At 38.2% G+C, this 22,184-nt stretch overlaps 1 protein-coding gene across 3 annotated transcripts; it reads right to left on the reverse strand.

Moving 5' to 3' along the window:
• Positions 1–7,699: 7,699 nt before the first annotated feature.
• On the reverse strand, positions 7,700–18,659 carry LOC133649036 (uncharacterized). Of its 3 annotated transcripts, XM_062045723.1 has the most exons (9): positions 18,489–18,659; positions 18,130–18,398; positions 12,398–12,530; positions 11,268–12,312; positions 10,933–11,066; positions 10,664–10,824; positions 9,884–10,038; positions 8,217–8,302; positions 7,700–8,110 (listed from the first exon to the last, which is right to left on the reverse strand). In XM_062045723.1, the coding sequence occupies exons 2-9, from the start codon at positions 18,265–18,267 to the stop codon at positions 8,025–8,027; spliced, it is 1,938 nt and encodes a 645-aa protein (XP_061901707.1). In that variant the 5' UTR covers positions 18,268–18,398; positions 18,489–18,659; the 3' UTR covers positions 7,700–8,024. The 3 variants fall into 3 exon arrangements, with proteins under 3 accessions (XP_061901707.1, XP_061901706.1, XP_061901708.1); XM_062045722.1 differs by lacking the exon at positions 18,489–18,659 and having other exon boundaries at positions 18,130–18,453; XM_062045724.1 differs by lacking the exon at positions 18,489–18,659 and having other exon boundaries at positions 7,701–8,110; positions 10,933–11,063; positions 18,130–18,453.
• Between the last annotated feature and the right edge of the window lie 3,525 nt (positions 18,660–22,184).

The following is a 22,184-nucleotide window of genomic DNA, read 5'->3' on the forward strand; positions in this document are numbered from 1 at the left end:
CTAACATTGTATTCTGTTTATTAGATGATCTGCAATGTTTTTAGTATCAGTCATTATTGTGTGATCAGCTTTTATTCTTTTTTTTGCAGAACCATGGGATTTTTTTCTCAAGTGCACAACAAACTCCACTATTTAAAGTTTTCATAAAAAGGATCCTGTACTTGGGGCAGCACGGTGGAGCAGGGGTTAGTGCATGTGCCTCACAATACGAAGGTCCTGAATAGTCCTGGGTTCGATGCTGCGCTCGGGATCTTTCTGTGTGGAGTTAGCATGTTCTCCCCGTGACTGTGTGGGTTCCCTCCGGGTACTCCGGCTTCCTCCCACCTCCAAAGACGTGCACCTGGGGATAAGTTGATTGGCAACACTAAATTGGCCCTAGTGTGTGAATGTGAGTGTGAATGTTGTCTATCTGTGTTGGCCCTGCGATGAGGTGGCGACTTGTCCAGGGTGTACCCCGCCTTCCGCCCGAATGCAGCTGAGATAGGCTCCCGCGACCCCAAAAGGGACAAGCGGTAGAAAATGTGCATGTGGTGCTGCATTTACATGCTTCTTTGTAAGACCCGTGTCACGTGACTGCAAACTTGACACCTCACTGGCTGCTTCGGAGATAAGATTGATTGGTTCACTCTTAATTTACCGGAAGTGGACATTTTTCTGCACTGAACTTTTTTTTTTTTTTTTTTTTACACTGAATTTTACAACATTACATTTTTAATTTTAAAACACACATTTTGCTACTAATATTTTTTCACTGAAATTGTCAGCATAATTTTCTGTAAAAAACGGTATATGAATAGTGGTATTAAAAGAGCGAAGGGAGTGGTATTTTGTCTGGAACTAAACTAAACAATAATTTTCCTTGTAAATGTTGATTCAAAATATCTAAGATATGTACTGTATTTTTCGGAGTATAAGTCGCTCCGGAGTATAAGTCGCACCGGCCGAAAATGCATAATAAAGAAGGAAAAAAACATATATAAGTCGCACTGGAGTATAAGTCGCATTTTTTGGGGAAATGTATTTGATAAAACCCAACACCAAGAATAGACATTTGAAAGGCAATTTAAAATAAATAAAGAATAGTGAACAACAGGCTGAATAAGTGTACATTATATGAGGCATAAATAACCAACTGAGAACGTGCCTGGTATGTTAACGTAACATATTATGGTAAGAGTCATTCAAATAACTATAACATATAGAACATGCTATACGTTTACCAAACAATCTGTCACTCCTAATCGCTAAATCCCATGAAATCGTATACGTCTAGTCTCTTACGTGAATGAGCTAAATAATATTATTTGATATTTTACGGTAATGTGTTAATAATTTCACACATAAGTCGCTCCTGAGTATAAGTCGCACCCCCGGCCAAACAATGAAAAAAACTGCGACTTATAGTCCGAAAAATACGGTACTTATACAAGTACATATACATACATACACTCATGCACCTAATCACGTTTAATCAAACATAATTTAACGTTACTTTAGGGTAAACTGGATAACACATGGCACACTGACAAAGCTTAACCTATTGTTACTATAACAATCTACAAGGTTAATATAGGTTGCTTCTCTTTCTTCCCCTCCATTTTCTGCATTCTTTTGTATCTGTAGTTATCATTATGTATATGTATTGTTGCATTTGAACAACTGTATTGTTGATAATAGAGGTCAATTATTGGTATTGTTCATTATCAATAGCGCTAAAAATTCAGTGTGGTCCCCCAGACCACACTGAATTTTACAACATTACATTTTTAATTTTAAAACACACATTTTGCCACTAATATTTTTTCTCTGAAATTGTCAGCATAATTTTATGTAAAAAAATTCAGTTCACAAAATTCAAATGCAAAAAAATCAGTTGTATAAATTCAGTGTCAAAAAATAGCTTTTGTAATAAAGACACAAATCAACCTACGTAGAAGCGCTATGAAGAAAAGCTCTATATACATCTAATCCATCATTATTGGTAGTTGCGGTACGCAGCAGGGATAGTTTAATCGAGACAGTTTTCGGACGTATACAGTTTATTTTCGTGTTTCGTCCTGCCCAACGTTTTAATTTTGCTTCACTTCCTGTTTTGGCTTGTCTTCCAGTGACGTGACCTATCCTTCTCAGCGCTGTTCTCACCTCTTCTTGGATGGTGATTAAGCTCACTTGTCCCTGAAAGCCAATCAGGAGGTTTCTCGGGCCAGCATCACCATGCTGACAACACTGGTTTGTTGCATATAAAGTGTGTAGATAAGACAGTTTTTTTGCCCTTGCAATTTTTTGATGACTTCTGTGTTGATCCTTTGATGAGGTGGTGACTTGTCCAGGTTGTACCCCGCCTTCCGCCCGAAAGCAGCTGGTATAGGCTCCAGCCACCCCCGCCCCCCGAGAGGGACAAGCAGTAGAAAATGGATGGATGGTCCACTGCTGCTGCCATGCAAGTGCTATCTGAGTTGTTTTTTTTTCATTTAGCAAGCCGCACTGTCCGTATCACTCTTGATTGTTGTGTTCTTGCATTGAAATCAAACGTATAAACAAAACGTCCAGAGTCGTCAGTTGGGCTGAAATGTAATCTTTGTAGTCAGGGGATGTCGTGAGTTTGTGAAGAGATATATAAATACAATTTAATTGCTTTTATTGGGTTTGTTCAATCGTTAAATAATTTCATTTGTTCAAATTCTGACTTTATTCTTCTAAAACCGTGGTTCTTAACCTTGTTGGAGGTACCGAACCCAACCAGTTTCATATGCGCATTCACCGAACCCTTCTTTAGTGAAAAAAAAATATATATATTTTTTTCAAATTCAAGAAAGTCATGTTTTTTTACTGGTGCACAAAATTAACCGTGCATGAACATCACCTTGTTCAAAGAACAAAACCAACACAGTTCATGAACTCACAACAAATTACACACCTTACACACATTATTACCATGAAATAATTGACTTGGACCCCGACTTAAAGGCCTACTGAAAGCCACTACTACCGACCACGCAGTCTGATAGTTTATATATCAATGATGAAATCTTAACATTGAAACACATGCCAATAAGGCCGGGTTAACTTATAAAGTGCAATTTTAAAATTCCCGCCACACTTCCGGTTGAAAAACTCCTTTGGATATGATTTATGCGCGTGACGTCACAAAATCCCCATCTGACCCGATATAAAAACCTCTTGTTTTCTTCGACAAAATTCCACAGTATTCTGGACATCTGTGTTGGTGAATCTTTTGCAATTTGTTTAATGAACAATGGAGGCTGCAAAGAAGAACGTTGTAGGTGGGATCGATCGGTGTATTAGCGGCTAAGTACAATACTTACAGCAACACAACAAGGACTACTTACTACGCCGAGCCGATGCTTGCCGCCAAACCCACGGATGAAGTCCTTCGTCGCGCCGCTGATTGCTGGAACGCAGGTGAGCACGGCTGTTGATGGGAAGATGAGGGCTGGCTGGCGTAGGTGGAGCGCTAATGTTTTTATCATAGTTCTGTGAGGTCCGGTTGCTAAGTTAGCTTCAATAGCGTCGTTAGCAACAGCATTGTTAAGCCTTACCAGGCTGAGAATTTTTAACCGTGTAGTTACATGTACATGGTTTAATAGTATTATTGATCTTCTGTCTATCCTTCCAGTCAGGGGTTTATTTTTTTGGTTTCTATCTTCATTTGAGAACAATGCTATCACGTTAGCTCAGTAGCTAAGTGTGTCACCGATGTATTGTCGTGGAGATAAAAGTCACTTTAAATGTCCATTTCGCGTGCTCGACTCTCATTTTCAAGAGGATATAGTATTCGAGGTGGTTTAAAATACAAATCCGTGATCCACAATAGAAAAAGGAGAGAGTGTGGAATCCAATGAGCCAGCTTGTACCTAAGTTACGGTCAGAGCGAAAAAATATACGTCCATCACTGCCTCTCCAGTCCTTCACTGTAACGTTCCTCATCTACGAATCTTTCATCCTCGCTCAAATTAATGGGGTAATCGTCGCTTTGTCGCTCCGAATCTCTCGCTCCATTGTAAACAATGGGGAATTGTGAGGAATACTAGCTCCTGTGACGTCACGCTACTTCCGGTACAGGCAAGGCTTTTTTTATCAGCGAGCAAAAGTTGCGAACTTTATCGTCGATTTTCTCTACTAAATCCTTTCAGCAAAAATATGGCAATATCGCGAAATGATCAAGTATGACACATAGAATGGATCTGCTATTCCCGTTTAAATAAAAACAATTCATTTCAGTAGGCCTTTAAACTAGTTGGAAAACTTATTGGGGTGTTACCATTTAGTGGTCAATTGTACGGAATATGTACTGTACTGTGTAAACTGTACCGTTTCATATAATGTATTCTCTTCCTTTGCAATCTGCTAGTAAAAGTTTCAATCGATCAATCAAACAACCTGCAAATCAGATGGAAAATTAGAGGGAACATTGTTTGGGGGTCATCCATAATACGCCGATAGGGAGAAGTTTTTATTTACACGATAAGTCGGATGTGTCTTTACCTCCGCCGAACCCCTGAGGCCGACTCACCGAACCACTAGGGTTCGATCGAACCCAGGTTAAGAACCACTGTTCTTAAATGTCTACCTATTTCTCCCCCTCATATTTAGCAATACTTTAGTATTTAATATTACTAAAATGTTAAACCAGAATTCTAAAAATGGTTGCACATAAACCCATGACCCTTCTCAACTATCATTTGATACTGTATGAAATTTCCACTGACAAAAAAGTGGGATTGTTCTCTGTGCTGTGAGTGCGTCACTCAGGACAATGTTGTGGGAGGGTTGTGGTTCCCTGCTGATGCTTTGAATAAACTCAACTTCTCATTTGTATTCTCCCATGCACTGCGACACAACGTATACAGTGACATGGCCGTACAACTTACACAGATGGTTTATTATACAAGCAAATGGTACAGGCCGCTTCTAGACTGGTAATATATTACATTCTAGCTGGCAGACAGAAAGTTAATCTGATGAAACAACCTTGCAAATTATGTCTAGTCATCATGCTTTCCCCATCCGATGCCTTCTTCTTATACAGTGCATCTGGGAAGTGTTCGTAGCGCTTCACATTTTATGTTGCAGCCTTATTCCAAAATGGAAAAAAATCACTTTTGTCCTCAATTCTGCAGACAATACCCCATATTGTTAATTTTTTTTTCTTAATTTTGCAAATTTATTGAAAATAAAAAAATCACATGTACATAAGTATTCACAGCCTTTGCTCAATAGTTTGTTGATGCACCTTTGGCAGCAATCACAGCCTCAAGTCTTTGAATACGATGCCACAAGCATGGCACACCTATCTTAGGACACTTTCGCCTATTCCTGTTTGCCGCACCTCACAAAATCCATCAGATTGGATGAGAAGCGTTGGTTTTCATCCAAAATGTCTCTGTACTTTGCTGCATTCATCTTAGTCTAGTCAGGGAGGTGACCAAGAACCTGATGGTCACTCTGTCAGAGCTACAACATTCCTCTGTGGAGAGAGGAGAGCCTTCCAGAAGGACAACCATCTCTGCAGCAAACCACCAATCAGGCCTGGGTAAAGAGGAAAGGGTGAAAATGCCCAAAGATAGGTGTGCCAAGCTTGTGGACCGTATTAAAAAAGACTTGAGGCTGTAATTGCTGCCAAAGGTACATCAACAAAGTATTGAGTAAAGGCTGCGAATACTTATCTAAGTGTTCTTTTTAATTTTTATAAATTTGCAAATGTTTTATTTTATTTTTTAACAAACCTCACATCGTCATTATGGGGTATTGTCAGTAGAATTTTAAAGTTAAAGTTAAAGTACCACTGATAGTCACACACACACACTAGGTGTGGTGAAATTACTCTCTGCATTTGACCAATCCCCTTGCTCCACCCCCTGGGAGGTGAGGGGAGCAGTGAGCAGCAGCGGTGGCCGCGCTCGGGAATCATATTTTGAGGACAAAAATGAATTTAGACTATTTTGGACTAAGGCTGTGACATAAATAAATGTGGAAAAAGTAAAGCGCAGTGAATACTTTGCATTGTACCGTATTTTTCGGACTATAAGTCGACGTTTTTTTCATAGTTTGGCCGGGGGTGCGACTTATACTCAGGAGCGAATTATGTGTGAAATTAACACATTACCATAAAATATCAAATAATATTATTTATCTCATTCGCGTAAGCGACGAAGAAAATGTCCGCAATCGTCACACACACGTCAGCAATCGTCACTCACACGCCAACCAATAGGAATTCAGCGGGGGCGGGTCATGGCAGAAGTGCATTGTGGGTCATGGAATGCTAACTGCTATATGCTATACGCCAGTGGTCCCCAACCTTTTTGTACTTGCGGACCGGTCAATGCTTGAAAATTGGATGGGGGGATGGGGGGGGGGGGGGGGGGGGGTAAAAAAATAAATAAATATTTGTCATAAATAAATACAATCATGTGTGCTTACGGACTGTATCACTGCAGACTGTATTGATTTATATTGATATATAATGTATATATTGTGTTTTTTATGGTGATTTAATTTAAAAAAAAAAAAAAAAAAAAAATGTTTAACTTCTTGTGCGGCCGCGGCCCGGTACCAATCGGTCCACGGACCGGTACCGGGCCGTGGCCCTGTGTTTGGAGACCACTGCTATACGCTACTGCCGGAGCTATTAAAATGGATCACATCCACATTGGCGGTAACTTATAAAAACTGAGAAGGGCTGAACTAAAATGGCACCGAAAAGGAAATCATATATTGCAGATTACAAGCCGGACGTAGTGAAATATGCAGAAGAAAACGTCGCTCGAGCAGCAGAAAGAAAGGGAGCGGCGCATACCAGGAGCGACAACGAGGAAGAAGATTTCATGGGATTTGGCAATCAGGAGTGACAGATTGTTTGGTAAACGTATAGCATGTTCTATATGTTATAGTTATTTGAATGACTCTTGCCATAATATGTTACGTTAACATACCAGGCACGTTCTCAGTTGGTTATTTATGCCTCATATAACGTACACTTATTCAGCCTGTTGTTTACTATTCTTTATTTATTTTAAATTGCCTTTCAAATGTCTATTCTTGGTGTTGGATTTTATCAAATAAATATCCCTAAAAAATGCGACTTATACTCCAGTGCGACTTATGTTTTTTTCCGTCTTTATTGTGCATTTTCGGCCGGTGCGACGTATACTTCGGAGCGACTTATAGTTTGAAAAATACGGTAAATTAATAGTGGTATTAAAAGAGCGAAGGGAGTGGTATTTTGTCTGGAACTAAACTAAACAATAATTTTCCTTGTAAATGTTGATACAAAATATCTAAGATATCTACCGTATTTTTCGGAGAATAAGTCGCACCGGCCGAAAATGCATAATAAAGAAGGAAAAACACATAAATAAGTCGCACTGGAGTATAAATCGCATTTTTTGGGGAAATGTATTTGATGAAACCCAACACCAAGAATAGACATTTGAAAGGCAATTTAAAATAAATAAAGAATAGTAAACAACAGGCTGAATAAGTGTACGTTATATGACGCATAAATAACCAACTGAGAACGTGCCTGGTATGTTAACGTAACATATTATGGTAAGAGTCATTCAAATAACTATAACATATAGAACATGCTATACGTTTACCAAACAATCTGTCACTCCTAATCGCTAAATCCCATGAAATCTTATACGTCTAGTCTCTTACGTGAATGAGCTAAATAATATTATTTGATATTTTACGGTAATGTGTTAATAATTTCACACATAAGTCGGTCCTGAGTATAAGTCGCACTCGCCAAACTATGAAAAAAACTGCGACTTATAGTCCGAACAATACGGTACATTGCCGCAACGCATTGTAGACTTATGTTGCAAGTTTTCATAACATCCATTGCAAAAAGTCAACATTTATATTACGTATAATATGTTGTAATACAAGAAAATACAGGCCCTCATACATTAATGGTTAACATTTTTCACTATTTTAGAACATCACACTTAGTATGAGATACCAGACAAAACTTGACACTTTCCTCTCCTCTTGACCTAGGTTATCCTCCGAGCGTAGCACGAGATGAGGTACTTCTCCCATTCTGCGTCTTGTTTGTGTTTCAGTTTGACCTTAGCACTGACTGAAAAGAAAATGACACCCTTTAGAGTAGTGAACAGAGATTTCACATGACACTGGGAGAAGATGGGAAATGAACAGCTACAATGACAGTCACATGAGCGCCTTACTTTTTCTGGCTGTACCGCTGTTTTTCAGTTTGCTGTGTTTGGCATGTCCATTCTGGGCCAGTCGCAAAGACACCGGGGGACCTCTCCTGCAATGCATTGTTAATTACACAACATAGTCAACAAAATATCACTAGCACAATATTAAATACAGTCCTGTGCAAAATTTGACCACCATTTGTTTTAATTGTTTTAGCAATACAGACCTAGCCCACATAACTTTGCAGTAGCATAGAAGGCTTTAGTATTAATTCAAAAGAAGGCAGATGTTTTATTTAACAAGTATATTTAATATTTTTGGCTACTGTAACATAATACATAGTTTGAACAGTAACATTGTGTTTAAAAATTGGAAAATACCACTAAATGAAGCCCGCGTACCACTATTGGTACCCGTACCACAGTTTGAGAATCCCTGATTTACTTTATCCAGGTCCTTATCCTAACATTTAATATTTTTTTCTTTGGTACATATGTCACTTCTCTAGAGTTTGTGTACTTTTTGTGTCTAGATCCTATCATTAAGTCTGTCCTCCTATTTACTGTGTTAAAGGGGAACTGCACTCTTTTGGAATTTTGCTTATCATTTACCATTTTTATGCAAGACAAAAAACACAAACATTTTTTTTTTGCATTCTAACTAGTAAATAATTGCAATCAAACGTCTGCTTACAATGGAGCCTATGAGAGTCGCTGTATTCTGCCTATAAAGCGCTCTAAAAAACATCCAAACACTTTCATCAAGGTTTTATATACACACTGTAATTATATATTTAATGTAGTAACCGGCACATTCATAATAACATTTAATATTTACGTATTTTGATCATTTTAAGCATATGGCAACACAATATTTCAAAAACGCATCACGCCGCTCGCTTTTTTCTTCGACAACATCACTGATTACTACTCACTGCAGACTTCATGGCAGACAGCAAACATAATAAAACATCACTTACTGTGCAATGTCTGCTGTCATTAGGAGGCTGACTAAAAATATGTTTTTATATTCCTGTTTAGATGAAGAATGTCTATAGTCCTTGCAAAGGGTAAAAACGTGGGTGCAAACCAGCTTCATTTGCGTGTCTCTCGCCATCTCCGGGTCTAAATTGGCTGTCAAAGTTTACCAACCTGTTAGTTTATGTCCACATCATTTTACTATCAAAGTGAGAAACTTTATTTATGATCTAGAATTAACTTTCACAAGCTCTGAGGCTTGAAAGCTGCTCACAAGCTGAGGATGTCAACATAGCAGCAATATGCTTGTTAGCTCTCTGTGACTATGCGCCACTAAAAATAGTTAGTCTGTGTTAGCGCTTATAATAACAATATCACTAATACTTGGTTAATATTCAATTCACGATATGTAAGTTGAGTATTGTTGCCGCTTTTTGGATCTTTTTTCGAGGGCTTTATGGGCGGAGAACAGGACCTCCCATTGGCTCTATTTTAAGCGTACTTTTATTTACAAGTTAAAATGCATTACAAAAAAAATACATCCGTCTTCATGTCTTTAATAATTATTGTGAACAGTAGGCAAAATTTCCCCCAAAAAGTGCAGTTCTCCATTGATGTGCCAAACTAATCTCTGTGAAAAAGTTCATAGCAACAATAAAATTATACTTTGCCAACATAATGAATTTATACTGGTGACATGCAAACTCGAGTACCTCATAGCTCCAAGCTTCCCTTTTTCCAAGAAGAGCTCAACTGTCACGCCTGGCCCTTGTGTGAAAAGTCTGGCGTAGAAGGTCCGATTGTGCACCATGTCTTTGAACCAGTACACTGCTTCGTTAGACCAGTCCGTCTCATTTATAGGACTCACCTCAGGTGTGGAAACAGACATAATAACATTAAAAAATATATATTTGTTGACAGCATTGGAGAAATTAGGTGTGCAACACATCAGTATTTTCTATCACTAAGCATTATATTTTGAGGACATGAATCAAATGTAAATTAATATCACATGCATGATTTTATTTGCCAAAATCATTAAGTGCATGCTGCCACCTGGATGAGGCAGTGGAACCCGGTTTTCATTTTATTTTATTTGCTTAGCCTTGTAAAAAAAAAAAAAAGCACAGACCCAAAGATCTAGTGCGTGAAGAGGGCTGGATCATAATCACTAAATGATGTCGAATGTGTCATTTTGTGAGCAGTTCTGGCTGCCGAGCCTCCGCCTCCAACATGTGGACAGAAAGCAGACCAGATTGAGGATCATTGAATTTTCTTTCATCTGAGACGCCGTGGGTCGCAAAAAGTGATTGCAGACCGCTTTTTACGTCTCTGCACCGTTGACAGAACTGCTCGGAGAATTAACAACATTCGGAGCAGTTTACACATGTGGTCTCGGAACAGTCTTGACGCTTTAGATGACCTTTCATGCATGTGGAACATTAAGAAGGCAAAATTGTAGTAAAAATCATTAAGAGGGAGCTAAAACTCACATTTGCCAGTGAAACTTGCATCGACTGCAGTGGTAAGCGAGCCATTTCTGGACTCATGTCCTTGATGTTACACAGTGACACACAGGCAGTGTCGCCGTGATCCAACCTCTTCACCTCCACTTTGATAGAGGTCCAACTCTTGGCTCCATCAGTGACCTCATCTTGGGGCAGGAGAAAAAGGAGGCATGAATGAGTCTCCACCAAAAGGGCAGAGACAAGTTAGGTGCTGCCACCACCTAGAGGTCACAAAAGTAAATACATGGACCCACCTTCACTAATTCCACATATCTTTGTCACCTGAGCCCGGCACCATTGTTCTTGCTTAGGCAACCAGGCTATTACATGGGCTCTGATGTCTGGAATGCAGTTTTGCTCACCAAATGAACTACTGGCTTCACAGCTGCTTTAACAGGAGGAATAACAAATATAATAGCAACCAGAAACATGTAAAAATAAAAAAGGGAAGAAACCTCTACAAAGAACAGTAATGAAGAATAAGGATAAATGCCTCTTTAGGTTCTGTAAATGTGATCGGGGAATCAGTAAGGGCTGTGAAAAGCAGATGGGTGATTAGATTTGAATGAAAAAGCGCTGAACAACTTACTTAGGAACAAGAGCCTGCAATTTGGTGATGGAGTCGGCATGCTGAATATAGAAGTTGCTTGGACTCTCAATATGGGACACGACAACCTCAGGTTCCTCAAACCTTCGCACTTGGAACTCTGGGATGGTTAAAGCGTTGCTTTGGGGCCCTCTTGAGGAACCATTGTCATTATCAAAATTTGCATATGGGGTTGTCTGGGTTTTCATATTGCAGGCCTTATCTTCCTCACACTTTGTTCTTTGGCAGTCTTTGTTGTCAGAGGAGCTGTTATTGGCTTTCCCATGTGCCTTCTCTGTGGTGATGTCTCCAAAATCCCACAATTCAGTCTCCGTTGCAATCATACAAGCATATGTGAGCGAGCCGTCCGACTCCACCCGCTTGACCCTGAAAACTGGAGCTTGGTCAACTGAATCGGCATGCAATGTTTTTGGAGTGGTGGTGATGATTCGATCATGCAACATCTGCCTGATAGGAGAACATTGTGTTTCGATTGTGGGCAGTGCAAGCTGTGAAGAGACCTGTTCCATGACAGAGACCTCCAGCATCCCTACAGTTTTAGAGTATGCTCTGAGGAAGTGCAGCAGCTGGCCGAATGTTTGTTTTTTGTGTTGCACATGCACAAAAGCCTCCTGCCCCCAATTGAATGACGGCACCGTCTCTGTGATTACCTCAGAGCTCTCACATAAGGCAGGAGGATCAAACTCAGCTGGTGGTTGGCATTTATCCTCTAAATTAACTTCTGCTTGTTGTTCCGCATCCTTACAGACAAATGACACGTTTATAGTCTTAACAGAGCTGTTTTGTTCTGAGATTTTCTCCACCTGGGCTGGGGGCTGGGCGACACGTGACTCTGTCAACTCTTGAAGGGTTTGTGTGGCTCTCATTGCCTGGACTGCTTTGGATATGGATGTGGCCCTAATTGAGTTCTGCATTAGCGGTCCAAACCTGCGCACAGTCGTGTACAGGATCCCTTCTAAGCCCAGTGGTAGACCATGGTTTGTCCGCACTCCATTTTTTTGAAAAGGCAGCAGGCAAACGCGTGGCTCTATAAATAAAAGGCAACAGAAAGATAAGTGTCCAGATACAAGTTGAATGTGAATTAGTGTCAAGACGTTCCCTTTTTAACTTACCCTGCGTTGGGTCCTTAAAAAAAGCTGAGAGCTTGTCTATCGCTTGACATCTTTCATCCAATGTCTTTGAAAGATCATTGAAGACACTTGTTGAAAAAGATGACATGAACAAATCCCCAACATCTTCATATGCCTTTAGGAAAGAGAAGTTAAATAAAATGTACAAATGAAAGTTTAGACAATGTCACCTAAAACTTTAGGTATAGTAATAAATACAATGTAAATCAACAAAAAATGGCAAGAAATACATCAAATAATGAATAAAGCAAAATATGTTTTGGACGAAAAATCCCTCCATACTACAGGGGAATCCGACTGTAAGAATCTTATATGTGAAAATGCAAATGCTGTTCACGCAATTAAAACAAAGCATCGCGAAGGCCTGTGGCGGTTGTTGACGCTATGGGATTTCTGCCCAGTGCTCTGTATGTCATGGTGAAAAAATTCAGTGAAGTGCAGGTAAACGACTTGAGTATCAAAAGATGGCGGTACTGTCTCAAAAATAATTATCTTTCTATACCAGTATAGTATACCAGTAATAACTCGTATTACTGGTATACCGCCATGCCCTAATTCTAACCCTTTATTTATTGAATAATTAAAATATTTAAATTCACTGATTTGGTGCAATTGTAAACAGCTAAAATTATGCACAAAGCAAACTACAACCTGCAACACAAGAAACAACACATTTTCTCAAAAAAGAGGAGAAATATAAACTTATGGAAAATATGTATATTAAACGGTTGTATACACGTAGAACACTAAAGACATTTAGTATATCAGTATGTGGTAATTAAATTATGGGATGAATTACGCAAATAAGTCAAACAACGTACTAATATAATCCAATTGAAGTATTTACAAAGTACAAATAAAAAACATCCTGATAAATATCTTGAACCTTATTGAAAAATTAGACAATAATATTCATCCCATTATTTGAATCACAACTTAAACAACTATTTATTCATGAGATCTAAATTGATTATTTAATTTGTTTGTGTAACACGTTGAGTACAATAAGTGAACAAACAAATGTGTAAGAATATAGTATGAAACAGAAAAGGTGTAGAATCAACTCTGCTCTTTTTCAGACACGTAACGAGAAACTGGAAACAAGTTTTGCAACTGCACTGCATTTTTTAAAATAAATTTAAATCATAACCATAACTAAAAGGGTTTAAATTGCTTTTGGAACATCTGTGTGGAGTTGGAATGTTCTCCATGGCTTATGTGGGTTTAGTTTTTTTGCCGATACTCCAGCTTCCTACAACATATCCAAAAAACAGCTGTTACCTTACTTTTGTTCTTAAACGTTAATGTGAGTGTGAATGATTGTTTGTTAATATACACCCTGTGATAGATTGTTGACCAATCCAGGGTGTATGCAGTCTCTCTTCGAAATCCACTGGGATATAGGCTCTAGCTCGCTGTGACACTAATGTGGCCAAGCGGCATAGAGATTGTTAAACAATTTGAATTATTCTATCCTAACTCACCGGGCACACAAATTGTTGCAAAATCTTTTGCACAACATTCGACATTTATAAATATAGTAATGTTTAGTTTTACCATGACTGTTCATAGGTAATCATTCAAAAACGTATTGAATAATCCAGGGGTCCCCAAACTTTTTGACTCAGGGGCCGCATTGGGTTAAAATAAATTTGGCCGGGCTGTGTGTGTGTGTGTATATATATATATATATATATATATATATATATATATATATGTATGTGTGGGAAAAAAACCCCTCATGAAACAGGCCTGTAGAGATGAAATAGTCTTGTGATTTTTTTCCCACACATACATATTACGCTCTACCACGGTATCGAGCACTATTTTTTGGATAATCTAATTAAGACATATATATATATATATATATATATATATATATATATATATATATATATATATATGTGTATATATGTATATATATATATATATATATATATATATATATATATATATATATATATATATATATATATATACATATATACACATATATATATATATATATATATATATACATATGTATATATATATATATATATATATGTATATATATATATATATATATATATATATATATATATATATATATATATATATATATATATATATATACACACACATACATATATATATATATATATATATATACACATACATACATACATACATACATACATATATATATACATACATACATACATACATATATATACATACATACACATACATACATACATACATACATACATACATACATACATACATATATATATATATATATATATATTCCTCGAGCACTAATTGACTGAAAGAGCTCGTACTTGCCGATGTTACGTTATCGATGGGAAAATGCATTTTTAGACAATATGATTTGCCTGAGTAGTTAGGACAGATTTAATAAGATAATTTAAAAAAATAAAACAAAAAAATAATAATTAACCAGGGACTTCCCGCGGACCGGATTTTGGATGCTGGTAGGCCGTGCCTGGCCCGCGGCCCGTAGTTTGGGGACCCCTGGAATAATCAATGCATCGAACACAGCTGTTTCTGATATTGTAGTGACTTCAAAAGTACAGTAGTACAAAATAACATACAAACATTTCAGTGTGAGGCAGTGCTGGTCTTTACCACAAATAACTTAAAAACATATTTATATAATTTTGGGTATTTAGTTGTGTGATCTTGTATTTATTTTATTCAATAGTTTTTTTCTGTTCTTGATCGTCTGTGTGTTTTACAGTACTTTGTCAAATGTGCAGTGGAAATAAAGTGGATTGGATTGAAACAGATAACGTATTGAACTGATTCAGCGTTTGTCTTTTATGCAATATTATTGTGCAGGTGATGGTAATATGTATATTTGTTGTAACCCCTGAGTGTAAAGCCTGATGAAAATGACAATCACACTAATCATATACAATATCCAATCCACTTTATTTATATAGCACATTTAAACAACAAACATTTTTCTGAAGTGCTGCACAAAAATATTAAAAACAAGAGTCAAATACTATCTTTAGCTCCACCAATGACTGAATAAAAACAAAATAAATATAAAACCAATATGAAAACAATATAAAAATAAATATGATTAAAACAATAAATTGAAATAAAAATTTAAAAACACATAATATATGTGATTTGCCTGAGTATCTAGGTGACCCCGAGAGTAACAAGCGGTAGATATATGGATTACAAAGGACAGATTTAATAAAAAATTATTAATTAATTTTTTTAAAAAAACATGCTTAACTTGGAACTTTTTTTTAGTTGGAACAGTACTTTGTAAAATGTGCTGTAGAAATAAAGTGGATTGGATTGAAACATATTGTATTGAACCCAGGTGACGGTAATATATATATTTGTTGTAACCAATGAGTACTTCCTGATGAAAATGACAATCACACTAATCATATACAATATCAAATCCAATCCACTTTATTTATATAGCACATTTAAACAACAATAATGTTTCTAAAGTGATGCACAAAAATATTAAAAACAAGCGCCAAATACTATCATTAGCTCCACCAATGACTGAATAAAAACAAAATACATAAATATAAAACCAATATAAAATAAATATGATTAAAAACGATTTTAAAGGGTAAAACCAATTAAAACAATATATATAAATAAAAAAATTAAAACACAGAGGATATACAGGTAAAAGCCAGTAAATTAGAATATTTTGAAAAACTTGATTTATTTCAGTAATTGCATTCAAAAGGTGTAACTTGTACATTATATTTATTCATTGCACACAGACTGATGCATTCAAATGTTTATTTCATTTAATTTTGATGATTTGAAGTGGCAACAAATGAAAATCCAAAATTCCGTGTGTCACAAAATTAGAATATTACTTAAGGCTAATACAAAAAAGGGATTTTTAGAAATGTTGACCAACTGAAAAGTATGAAAATGAAAAATATGAGCATGTACAATACTCAATACTTGGTTGGAGCTCCTTTTGCCTCAATTACTGCGTTAATGCGGCGTGGCATGGAGTCGATGAGTTTCTGGCACTGCTCAGGTGTTATGAGAGCCCAGGTTGCTCTGATAGTGGCCTTCAACTCTTCTGCATTTTTGGGTCTGGCATTCTGCATCTTCCTTTTCACAATACCCCACAGATTTTCTATGGGGCTAAGGTCAGGGGAGTTGGCGGCCCAATTTAGAACAGAAATACCATGGTCCGTAAACCAGGCACGGGTAGATTTTGCGCTGTGTGCAGGCGCCAAGTCCTGTTGGAACTTGAAATCTCCATCTCCATAGAGCAGGTCAGCAGCAGGAAGCATGAAGTCCTCTAAAACTTGCTGGTAGACGGCTGCGTTGACCCTGGATCTCAGGAAACAGAGTGGACCGACACCAGCAGATGACATGGCACCCCAAACCATCACTGATGGTGGAAACTTTACACTAGACTTCAGGCAACATGGATCCTGTGCCTCTCCTGTCTTCCTCCAGACTCTGGGACCTCGATTTCCAAAGGAAATGCAAAATTTGCTTTCGTTTCCACCATCAGTGATGGTTTGGGGTGCCATGTCATCTGCTGGTGTCGGTCCACTCTGTTTCCTGAGATCCAGGGTCAACGCAGCCGTCTACCAGCAAGTTTTAGAGAACTTCATGCTTCCTGCTGCTGACCTGCTCTATGGAGATGGAGATTTCAAGTTCCAACAGGACTTGGCGCCTGCACACAGCGCAAAATCTACCCATGCCTGGTTTACGGACCATGGTATTTCTGTTCTAAATTGGCCCGCCAACTCCCCTGACCTTAGCCCCATAGAAAATCTGTGGGGTATTGTGAAAAGGAAGATGCAGAATGCCAGACCCAAAAACGCAGAAGAGTTGAAGGCCACTATCAGAGCAACCTGGGCTCTCATAACACCTGAGCAGTGCCAGAAACTCATCGACTCCATGCCACGCCGCATTAACGCAGTAATTGAGGCAAAAGGAGCTCCAACCAAGTATTGAGTATTGTACATGCTCATATTTTTCATTTTCATACTTTTCAGTTGGCCAACATTTCTAAAAATCCCTTTTTTGTATTAGCCTTAAGTAATATTCTAATTTTGTGACACACGGAATTTTGGATTTTCATTTGTTGCCACTTCAAATCATCAAAATTAAATAAAATAAACATTTGAATGCATCAGTCTGTGTGCAATGAATAAATATAATGTACAAGTTACACCTTTTGAATGGAATTACTGAAATAAATCAAGTTTTTCAAAATATTCTAATTTACTGGCTTTTACCTGTATATGATTTGCCTGAGTATCTAGGAGCCCCTGAGAGTAACAAGCGGTAGATATATGGATTAGAAAGGACAGATTTAATAAAAATAATTAAAAATAAAAAAATACATTTAACTTGGAACTTTTTTTTACTTGGAACAGTACTTTGTAAAATGTGTTGTAGAAATAAAATGGATTGGATTGAAACAGATAACGTATTGAACTCAGGTGACGGTAATATATATATTTGTTGTAACCAATGAGTGTACTTCCTGATGAAAATGACAATCACACGAATCATAATGGCGCCCTGTTCAGAACTACATGAACGTTTCTCCAATAATTGAGAGTCGCCAGTAAGAATGAACAACATAGCATGGATAAAAGACTCATGACGTGACGGTTTTAACAGCCATATTATGTCGGCGGGACCAGCTGTTGAGTGCTGGCTACATACGCCGTGCTTATTATTACCTTCTTGGTCACAATTCGAAGCTCGTTTTCCAGATTGTTCCGAGCAGCTTCCAAACGCCAAACTTTTAAAAGTAACTGTAATTTGTGGACACCTGGTGAAGGATACGCGTGTTCGTGGACGGGGAGCTGCGCGGCCATTGTTGGGGAGTTTCCCCAGTGGGACTCTTTGTTGCCCACGGTGACAATCTTGCTTCCTTCCAGGTGAGGTGCGGAGATAAGTCAGGTAAGATGTCACCAGATTTGACCAAACCCTTGTTATATGTGTAATTCTGTTGAAAATGATCAATATCGGGGAACATTATTTTCCTCACTCAAGTTAAATTGCGTAACGCCACCTGTACTTAATCAAGGGCACTTACAGAAGGGTGGTCTGTGTTCCTTTTTTTTTTTTTTTTACCACTGTCACACCAGAAGGGAGAAAACAAGAAATTAATTAATAATTAATAAAAACAAATGACGGACACATTTGCCGCAGTAAAAAACAAATACATGTTTGACCATCCCTAATGGCATACTTGCCAACCCTCCCGAATTATCCGGGAGACTCCCGAATTTCAGTGCCTCTCCCGATTTCCAGCCGGACTTAAAGGCCTACTGAAACCATACTTGCCAACCTTGAGACCTCCAATATCGGGAGGTGGGGGGTGTTGGGGGGCGTGGTTAGGGGCGTGGTTATTTACCGCTAGAATTCACCAACTCGAGTATTTCATATATATTTCATATATATATATATATATATATATATATATATATATATATATATATATATATATATGTATATATGTATGAAATACTTGACTTTCAGTGAATTCTAGCTATATATATATATATATATATTTATTTTATTTACATAAAAGAAATACTTGAATTATCTATCCATTAGATGGCAGTATTGTCCTGTTTAACTTCTCTGTTCATGACTGAGAAATCATTTCGGCCACCGTGTTCAATGGAGAAGTCTGTTCTGCATATTTACAGGCAACATACACCTTCCCCTTCGAACTGTCCTGGATGAACTGAAATTCTTGTTTCCATTCGTTTTGGAACTTGCAAGCGTATTTATATTATGGGAAAGCGGACGTGAGAATAGGCTGTCCCCACTCAGTCTCAGGTCCGCATTGAGCTGGAGGGGGCGTGGCCTCCAGCTCCGGCTGAATACCGGGAGTTTGTCGGGAGAAAATCTCTGCCGGGAGGTTGTCTGGAGAGGCGCTGAATAACGGGATTCTCCCGCTAAAAACGGGAGGGTTGGCAAGTATGACTGAAACCCACTACTACCGACCACGCAGTCTGATAGTTTATATATATCAATGATGAAATCTTAACATTGCAACACATGCCAATACGGCCGGGTTAGATTAGTAAAGTGCAATTTTAAATTTCCCGCAAAATATTCTGCTGGAAACGTCTCGGTATGATGACGTTTGCGCGTGACATCACGGATTGTAGAGGACATTTTGGGACAGCATTGTGGCCAGCTATTAAGTCGTCTGTTTTCATCGCAAAATTCCACAATATTCTGGACATCTGTGTTGGTGAATCTTTTGCAATTTGTTTAATGAACAATGAAGACATCAAAGAAGAAAGCTGTAGGTGGGATCGGTGTATTAGCGGCTGGCTGCAGCAACACAACCAGGAGGACTTTGAGTTGGATAGCAGACGCGCTACCGTGAGTACAGCTTTGGCTTCCAAACATTTGATCGCTTGCCCGTACGTGCGTGCCGCTGTGTGCATGTCACGTACGTAACTTTGGGGAAATATATGTGCTGTATGAACTTTACGGAGGTGAACGGTACTTTGGGCTGTGGGATTGAGTGTGTTGTGCGGGTGTTTGATTTGTATTGGTGGGTTATATGGACGGGAGGGGGGAGGTGTTTGTTATGCGGATTAATTTGTGGCATATTAAATATAAGCCTGGTTGTATTGTGGCTAATAGAGTATATACATGTCGTGTGTTTATTTACTGTTTTAGTCATTCCCAGCTGAATATCAGGTCCCACCCGCCTCTCACAGCATCTTCCCTATCTGAATCGCTTCCACTGCCCTTTAGTCCTTCACTCTCACTTTCCTCATCCACAAATCTTTCATCCTCGCTTAAATTAATGGGGTAATCGTCGCTTTCTCGGTCCGAATCGCTCACGCTGCTGGCATCCATGATTGTAAACAATGTGCAGATGTGAGGAGCTCTACAACCTGTGACGTCACGCTACTTCCGGTACAGGCAAGGCTTTTTTTTTATCAGCGACCAAAAGTTGCGAACTTTTTTTTTTAATAAATGTTTTTATTGAATTTGACAGGTATTACACTATACAATAGAACAGTAATCACATTTTCCTTTTTTTCCCCCCACCCACGAACAGCAACCCAACACACACCCCATACACACACAACCCCCCCCCCCCACCCCCACCCCCCAGGTCCTACATAAGTTAAAGGTACAGTCACAAATGGAAAATAATTAGTACATCACTTTCTTCTCAACATAGGCAGATAATAAATATACACCCAGAATAAATGTAAAAAAAAAATAAAAAAAAGGAAGCTGGTTTGTGAAAGGTGAACTTTTCATGTGTCCTATAGCGTCTTTAATTTAGCTATGTAGTCAACCACACCACCCCAAACAGAATAAAACTTCCCAGGTGCCCCCCTAAGATTAAACTTTATTTTCTCCAGATCTAAATAAATCATAAGGTCTTTAAGCCATAAGGAGGCTTCGGGGCAAAATGGTGACTTCCACTCCAGCAAAATTCTCCTACGTGCTAATAAGGATGCAAAGGCGATACTATCCTTAAATTTTCTCCTTATTTGGGGATCTGATACCGTCCCAAAAATAGCCATTTCTGCACATGGTGTCAGGTTTAAATCCAATGCCTTAGCAAGGTGTTTGAAAATAGTTGTCCAATAGTCCAGCAAATGGGGACAAGACCAAAACATGTGCGTCATGTTTGCAGGTGACATGTGACATCTGTTACAAGTATCCGAAATATTGGGGTATATTTTGGAGAGTTTGGAATTAGTAAAATAAATACGGTGGACAACCTTAAATTGTATTAAATTAAGCCTTGAACAGGATGTACTGTTGTTAATTCGGGTTAAGGCAGAATCCCAATCTCCATCATCTAAAGATCTGCCAAGCTCTTTTTCCCAATTCCCTCTGATTTTATCAAGAGACGTTTTACTAAACTGGGATATTAAGATGTAGATTTTGGAGATTAGGCCTTTCTGATTTGTGGGAATATCTAAAATTGAGTCAATTAGCGAATTAGGTGGAGTATTAGGGAAAAAGAGACTATTTAATTTAACGAAATTACGAACCTGAAAGTATCGAAATAGGTGAGATTTTGGTAGGTCAAATTTTATACACAGTTCACTGAAACTAGCGAAGACATCACCAATATATAAGTCCTTTAGCCTGCTAAGGTTTGACTGCTTCCATAGAGAAAACGCTACATCTGTGCTAGGAGGGAGGAAGAGGTGGTTATTATGAATGGGGCTGTGGTTGGATAAGCCCTGCAGGCCGAAAGTATTTCTAAATTGAGACCAGATTCTAAGGGTAGAAATGACGATTGGACTACAAGTAAATTGGGATGGTCGATAAGGTAATTTTGATGTAAGTAGATCCAAGAGAGAGGTAGAACAGGAACTAGCTTCAGATTTACACCAGATTAATTCAGGTTCTTGGATCCAGAGAGTCACTTTGTGTATGTTAGCTGCCCAATAGTAGTATTTTAGATTAGGGAGTGATAAACCACCTACGGACCTATGCCTTTGCAGGAACTCTCTTCTAATCCTGGGAGTCTTGCCTTTCCATATAAAGGATGAAATTAGTTTGTTTATTATGCAAAAAAAGGAATTGGGTAAAAAGATAGGCAAACATTGAAACAGATACAAAAATCGAGGAAGCACATTCATTTTGACGCAGTTTACCCTGCCAGCAATAGTTATGTGTAAATCTTTCCACCTATCCAAATCTAATTTAAGTTTGTCGATTAGAGGTGGAAAATTGTCCTTGTAGAGAGCTGGTAGATTGCGACAAATATGTACACCTAAGTACTTGA

The sequence above is a fragment of the Entelurus aequoreus genome, linkage group LG04, assembly GCF_033978785.1.
Source record: "Entelurus aequoreus isolate RoL-2023_Sb linkage group LG04, RoL_Eaeq_v1.1, whole genome shotgun sequence".
Taxonomy (NCBI): domain Eukaryota; kingdom Metazoa; phylum Chordata; class Actinopteri; order Syngnathiformes; family Syngnathidae; genus Entelurus; species Entelurus aequoreus.

Excerpts from the sequence above, each read along its gene's own strand:
- LOC133649036 (XM_062045723.1), bottom strand. The coding sequence starts at position 18,267 with ATGGCCGCGCAGCTCCCCGTCCACGAACACGCGTATCCTTCACCAGGT. Across the intron at positions 12,531-18,129 it reads TTCGAATTGTGACCAAGAAG|GCATATGAAGATGTTGGGGA; the intron begins GTAATAATAAGC and ends TCTTTCCTAAAG. Across the intron at positions 10,039-10,663 it reads TGCAAGTTTCACTGGCAAAT|GTGAGTCCTATAAATGAGAC; the intron begins GTGAGTTTTAGC and ends TCCACACCTGAG.